This window comes from Trifolium pratense, linkage group LG4 (assembly GCF_020283565.1).
Source record: "Trifolium pratense cultivar HEN17-A07 linkage group LG4, ARS_RC_1.1, whole genome shotgun sequence".
Lineage (NCBI taxonomy): Eukaryota > Viridiplantae > Streptophyta > Magnoliopsida > Fabales > Fabaceae > Trifolium > Trifolium pratense.
In genome coordinates, this window is record NC_060062.1 from 44,381,140 (window position 1) to 44,387,457 (window position 6,318).

The 6,318-nt window shown below is 38.2% G+C and overlaps 1 protein-coding gene across 1 annotated transcript; it reads left to right on the top strand.

Annotated features, from left to right (window-relative positions):
* The first annotated feature begins 1,049 nt into the window (after positions 1–1,049).
* On the top strand, positions 1,050–4,461 carry LOC123922735. The gene is made up of 3 exons (XM_045975428.1): positions 1,050–1,892; positions 2,044–2,912; positions 3,159–4,461. The coding sequence occupies exons 1-3, from the start codon at positions 1,050–1,052 to the stop codon at positions 4,459–4,461; spliced, it is 3,015 nt and encodes a 1,004-aa protein (XP_045831384.1).
* Positions 4,462–6,318: the final 1,857 nt, after the last annotated feature.

Here is a 6,318-nt window from a genome sequence, read left to right on the forward strand (position 1 = left end):
TAAAGGCATGTCAACTCAGTATACTAGGAAAGATCATCACCAACAAGTCTATCTTTGCTAGCTCTATTCATAATGGATTAGAGAATATCTGGGGTTCTCCATCAGGCTTCAAAATTCAAGAAATTGAAGGAAAAATTCTACAATTCTTCATGAACAACATTGAAGACCAAGATCACATCCTACATGGAAACCCTTGGATCTTTAGAAACTCTTGGTTGATAGTGAAACCATGGGACAAAGAAATTGACCCAAACTCATTGGATTTTGATCATGTGCCTGTTTGGATTCAACTATGGGGCCTGCCCCCTCACTGTAAAACAAAAGCCATGGGAATACATCTTGGATCTCTTATGGGAGAAGTGGAGGCATCTGAAATATATGAATACCCTGGGAAACAAACTATTGTCAAGATTAAAGTGGCTATAAATGTTCACAAGCCAATAATTTTTGGGATACATGTTGGTAATCCAACTGATGACACTTGCTGGATTGATTATAGGTATGAAAGATTACCACAAATCTGTTTTAATTGTGGGCTGGTGGGACATGAAGTAAAATTGTGCAGAAACAAAGCTCTAAACACTGATACTACAGCCCCTCTAGGTCCATGGATCAGATCAACACAATATGGAAGAAGGAAGATGGATGAGAAAGATAGGAAATTCTACAGCAACCCCTCTCACTCACCAAATTTTGGTAAATACAGCCCCCCCTGTCCCTGAAGCATTACTAGCCCAACTGGATGCTATAAAGTTACAAAACCAAACACCTAAGAACAATAATCAAGCTAAACCAAGGGAGGAGCACGAGCAACAGGAAACATGCCTCAATGGAAATACAAAAAACACCAATCAACAACTAGTTTTGGACAGAAAATGTCAGCAATACAGTGAAAACAACCAAAATACAGATAAAAGTGGAAAATCTACTAAAGAAGACAACCACCAAGTCAAAAGATTGAAGATGGCATATGACTCCAACACAGACAGTAGAAGCAACATGGACATACAATCATTGGCAAGCCTAGGAGCACAGGCTGGCCAGAAGCAATGAAAATCATATCTTGGAACTGTCAGGGACTTGGCAACCCCAGGACAGTGAGAGCCTTAAAGCAACTCATTGCTAAAAACAAGCCTGATATCATTTTTCTTATGGAAACTAAGCTACACAACATATCCCCAAATTTCAAGAATAACTTTGCTGTTACTTACAGTATTTACTCTGTCGATTGTATCATCACTGAAGGCAATGGGAAATCTGGGGGCCTCATTCTGTTATGGAATAATTGTACCTGCAATATAGAAATAAAGGATATGAATTTCAACTATATTGATATGCTTGTCACAAATTTATCTAATTCTATACAATGGAGAGCTACAGGGATATATGGCTACCCCCAACACCAGCACAAGAACCTCACTTGTGATCTCATTAAGTCCCTCTATAATGCTAACTACAATAGTAGCTGGCTCCTTTTTGGAGACTTAAATCTCATTATCAGTGATACTGAGAAATTTAGGGGAAATCCCATTGACAACAACATCACTTCTCTCTTTAGATCTACCCTAACCTTTTGTGATTTACAGGACCTTGGATACAAGGGAGACATTTTTACTTGGACCAACAAGCAACAAAATAAACACTTAATTAAAGCTAGATTGGACAGATTTCTTGCAAACTCAGCTTGGAAAACTTCTTTTCCAACTCATTGTAACTCTCACCTTCTTAGATACAAATCTGACCATATGCCTATCTCACTTGTTTTTAATACTATTGCAGGCCAGACAACAAGACCTAAAGGACCTAAACCTATAAGATATGAACAAATATGGACCAGGGACCCACAACATCATCAAATTGTAAAAGACACTTGGCTCTCCAGCAGAGGGGATGTATGTATCCAAAAAGCTTACCACTACCTTATCCTCTCTCCATAAGTGGGGCAATAACATCTTTGGTATCATTCCAAAAAGAATAAAATCTCTACAAGAGGATCTACAAATATTGAATGAACAAAATGGTGCCCAAGACCTCTCTACTCAGATAAAGGATAAGGAACAAGAACTAGACAACATTCTAGAATGTGAAGAGACCTGGTGGAAGCAAAGATCTAGAGAACTCTGGCTACAACATGGTGATAAAAACACCAAGTATTTCCATATGAAGGCAAATATTAGGAGATGTAAAAATAAAATTGAAAAAATCACTGATTCACAAGGCCACACACATCAAGATGAGGATGGAATTGAGAAAGTGCTGGTTGACCACTTCAAAGCCTTGTATACAAAACAGGATACTGAGAGAATATTTGAAACGATTCAGGTTGTAGCTGACAGATTAAATGAAGATATGTACCAAGAGATGAATAGAGAGTTTACAAAAGAAGAAGTGTTTCAAGCCATAAAGGACATGAAATCTCTGGCTGCCCCAGGCCCTGATGGCCTACCTGCTCTCTTCTACCATACTTATTGGGAGATCATTGGAGAGAACATAACAAAGATGGTGCTTGATGTCCTGAACAATAAGGGGGACCCCAGCCACCTAAAATTTACCCACATCTGCCTCATTCCTAAGATAAACAACCCAACATCTCCAAGTGATTTCAGACCCATATCCCTTTGTAATGTCACTTTGAAGATTATTACAAAAACAATAGCAAATAGAATCAAAACAATCCTCCCTGATATTATTAGCCCCAACCAAAGTGCCTTTATAAAAGGCAGACTTATCACTGACAACACCCTTATTGCCTCTGAAATATTCCATTACCTCTCCCACACTAAAAGAAAAGCAGGGTTTGTTGGCCTCAAGACAGACATGGCCAAAGCTTATGACAGAATTGAATGGGATTTTTTGGAAGCTACCTTATCCATAATGGGGTTCCCTAGCACTTTGGTCCAAACCATCATGAAGTGTGTCTCCTCTGTCAAGTTTTCTATCCTCATCAATGGCTACCCCTCTAAAGATTTCATCCCTCAGAGGGGCCTCAGACAGGGAGACCCCCTCTCCCCCTATCTGTTTATCCTTTGTGTAGATGTGTTATCTAGGCTAATCTCAAAAGCCCAAAATGAAAAACTAATCCATGGAGTTTAAATCTCTCATGGGGCTCCTGAGATTAGCCATATTTTCTTTGCTGATGACAGTTTAATTTTTTGCAGGGCATCTAAAGGAGAGGTATCTACCATCTACCAAATAATCCAAGCATACCAAAATGCTTCAGGGCTGCTGGTAAATCTCACCAAATCAGAAATGGTTTTTAGTAAGGGTGTTCCAAATGATATAAAACAGGAAGTAGCAAACATCCTACCTATGCAAATTGTTGATCACTTCTCAAAGTATCTTGGCATGCCTATTGTACAAGGAAGATCCAAAAAACAGATCTTTAACTTTATGAAGGAAAAAATCTGGAAGAAACTAAAAGGCTGGAAGGAAAAAAATCTATCCTTTGCAGGTAGGGGTACTCTTATTAAAGCTGTGGCCCAAGCCATCCCTACTTATCTTATGAGCAGTTTCCTTATCTCTAAAGGGGTGTGTGATCAACTAGAACAAATGATATGCAACTTCTGGTGGAGAAGTACTACTGACCAGAAAAAATTGCACTGGCTCAAATGGTCAAAGGTCTGCACTCATAAGAAGGAGGGAGGATTAGGATTCAGAAATTTAGGTGCTTTTAATGAGGCCCTCCTGGCCAAGCAAGGATGGAGGCTCATCACTAATCCAAATTCACTAGTTGCCCAAGTCCTAAAAGCAAAATATTATCCTAATGAAGATTTTTTAAAAGCAAAACACAAGCAATCTATGAGTTATACTTGGAGAAGTATAATGCAGGCTAGATGGATACTGATCAAAGGTAGCTACTGGTCCATTGGGTCTGGCCAAGATGTCAACATCTGGGAGGATAACTGGATACAACAAAAAGGAAACTCCCATAGGGGTAGACCCAAGCCAAATAACCTAAACCTTCAAAAAGTTAGGGAGCTTATGGACCCAGACTGCAATGAATGGAATGAAGGCATCATCAATCAAGTTTTCTCTCCCCATGAAGCTCACATGATTACTAACATCCCTATCATAGATAAAACCCAACCTGATATCCTCACTTGGGATGGCACTCAAGATGGTCAATACTCTGTAAAATCTGGCTATCAAGCCATCAAGGAATGGGACAACCTCCAGAATGCCTCATCTTCAAACAACTCTCAGAAGATATGGAATATACTATGGAAGCTTAATGTTCCTCCTAAGCACAGTCACCTCCTTTGGAGGGTGATCAGAAATGTCATACCTGTTAAAGGCAACCTTTTCAAAAGAGGCATAAGAAGTGACCCCCTATGCCCTCGTTGCCTAAACACCACAAAGACTACTTATCATGTTTTCTTAGGTTGTGAATGGTCAAAAAGGGCTTGGTTTGCCTCCCCTAACTCTAAACCTAAACACCAACCAGTACACAAACTTCTATGATTGGCTGGACTCTATGATCAACAAAACAAACCAAGAGTGCATAGAATAAATTACAGCAATTATATATGGAATTTGGTACGCAAGGAATATGCTAGTTTTTCAAGAAAAATCCTTACCTCCACAAGACATCAACTCCATAGCTCTGAAGCAACTTCACAAATACCAATTACACAGCTCCGAGACACAAATCCAAAACTCCAATGGAAAATCAACTGGTCGCAGCCACAACATTAGCTGGAGTCCACCGCTTAGGGGCACCCTGAAGATCAATGTGGATGCTCACCTAAGCAGTGATGGCCATTGGTCAACAGGGTTGGTTCTGAGACGGTCGGATGGAAGTGCCGTTGGAGCTGCAACTAGGGTTCATAATGGGGTAGCGGACGCGGTAACAGGAGAGGCGATGGTATTGAACGACGCCATGGACTGGGTTGAAAAGCTAGGAGAAAACAAGGTCATCTTTGAACTGGACTCTCAAATCATAGTGAAAGTTGTGAAAGAGAAAGCGATGATTCGAAGGGGATGGGGTTGCGTGATTCGTCGCTGCAAGCTCTTTCTCGATGTGAATCCTCAAGCCAACATCAATTGGGTTCCTAGGGCTGCAAACAAGGCTGCTCATGAGTTAGCAAAATGAGCCGAACACGAGCCCAATAGAGAGTGGTTAAATACTACACCCCCTTGTATTTGGTTTCTTATACAAAAAGATAAGAGCCTCATTGTTTCTTCTTAGTTTGCTAATAATATTTTTTCCATAAAAAAAAATATAACCCTCCTCATATATATATATATATATATATATTTTATTTTCTTCAAAACATTTTTAAAATGAATTTTAAAAAATTACTTTATGCTATTCAATGAAATTTTAGAGAATTATGTACTACAAGGAACACACTTTATCATTCGCTTTCTAAGACTCTTTCAATATTATATAAAATTCATGCAATTCATACCATTTTTAAAGGTTTAATTGCATATTTAGTCTCTTGCATTTATTTTAAGTTTTAATTTAGTTTCTTATGTTTACAAAGTTTTAAGTTGGTCCCCTACATTATTGATGTCAACATAAGTTCTTCATTTTTGTTAAATTTTGAGTTAATTTTGTCTAACTTTCCGTTAAATTTTGAGTTAACTTCATCTTAAACTTTCACGTAGTACCACCTAAATTGTGCGCATCTACAAATATGTTAGCCACATGGACGATTTAAATAAAAATTTGACTAAAAAAACTAACTTAAAACTTTTTAAACGCAAGAGAACAAATTGAAACATAAAATAAATATAATTAAGTAACCAAATATGCGATTAATTATTTTTTAAATAAGTTACACATAAACTGATAGGACCCACATGTGAATAAAAGAGCTTATGTTGAAATGGGTGTTAAAATGAGTGTTGCAAACACTTTTCAAAATTTAATTTCATCCTCTATATATCGTGTTTGGATCCTCTGCTGCAGTTTTCACTGCTGCAGTTTTCACTGCTGCAGTTTCTGCTGCAAAAATAACTACAGTTGGATCAATCTAGTGGTGAGTACTGTGTTATATTAGAAATAAATTATTTTTTAGGGAAAAACATCCCATCACCACAATTTTTGCGTGAACAGTTTCTACATCCTTTTTCTTCCCTTTATCAAATTCAGATCCGAAACAACAAAGCCGGCGGTGGTGACTAGCAACCGGAGAGTTGTTGTCAGCCGGCATTCTTTTTCTTCCCTCTTCTCTTTGTTAGCCACGTTCACTTTACTTCTGTTCATTTAAGTTTTATGTTTTCTTCTCATCTCAAAGTTATGTTATTAAGCCATTAGTTTAGCAAAAACAAAAAACTGATTTCCTGTGGTTGGCAACAACCCAAGACAAT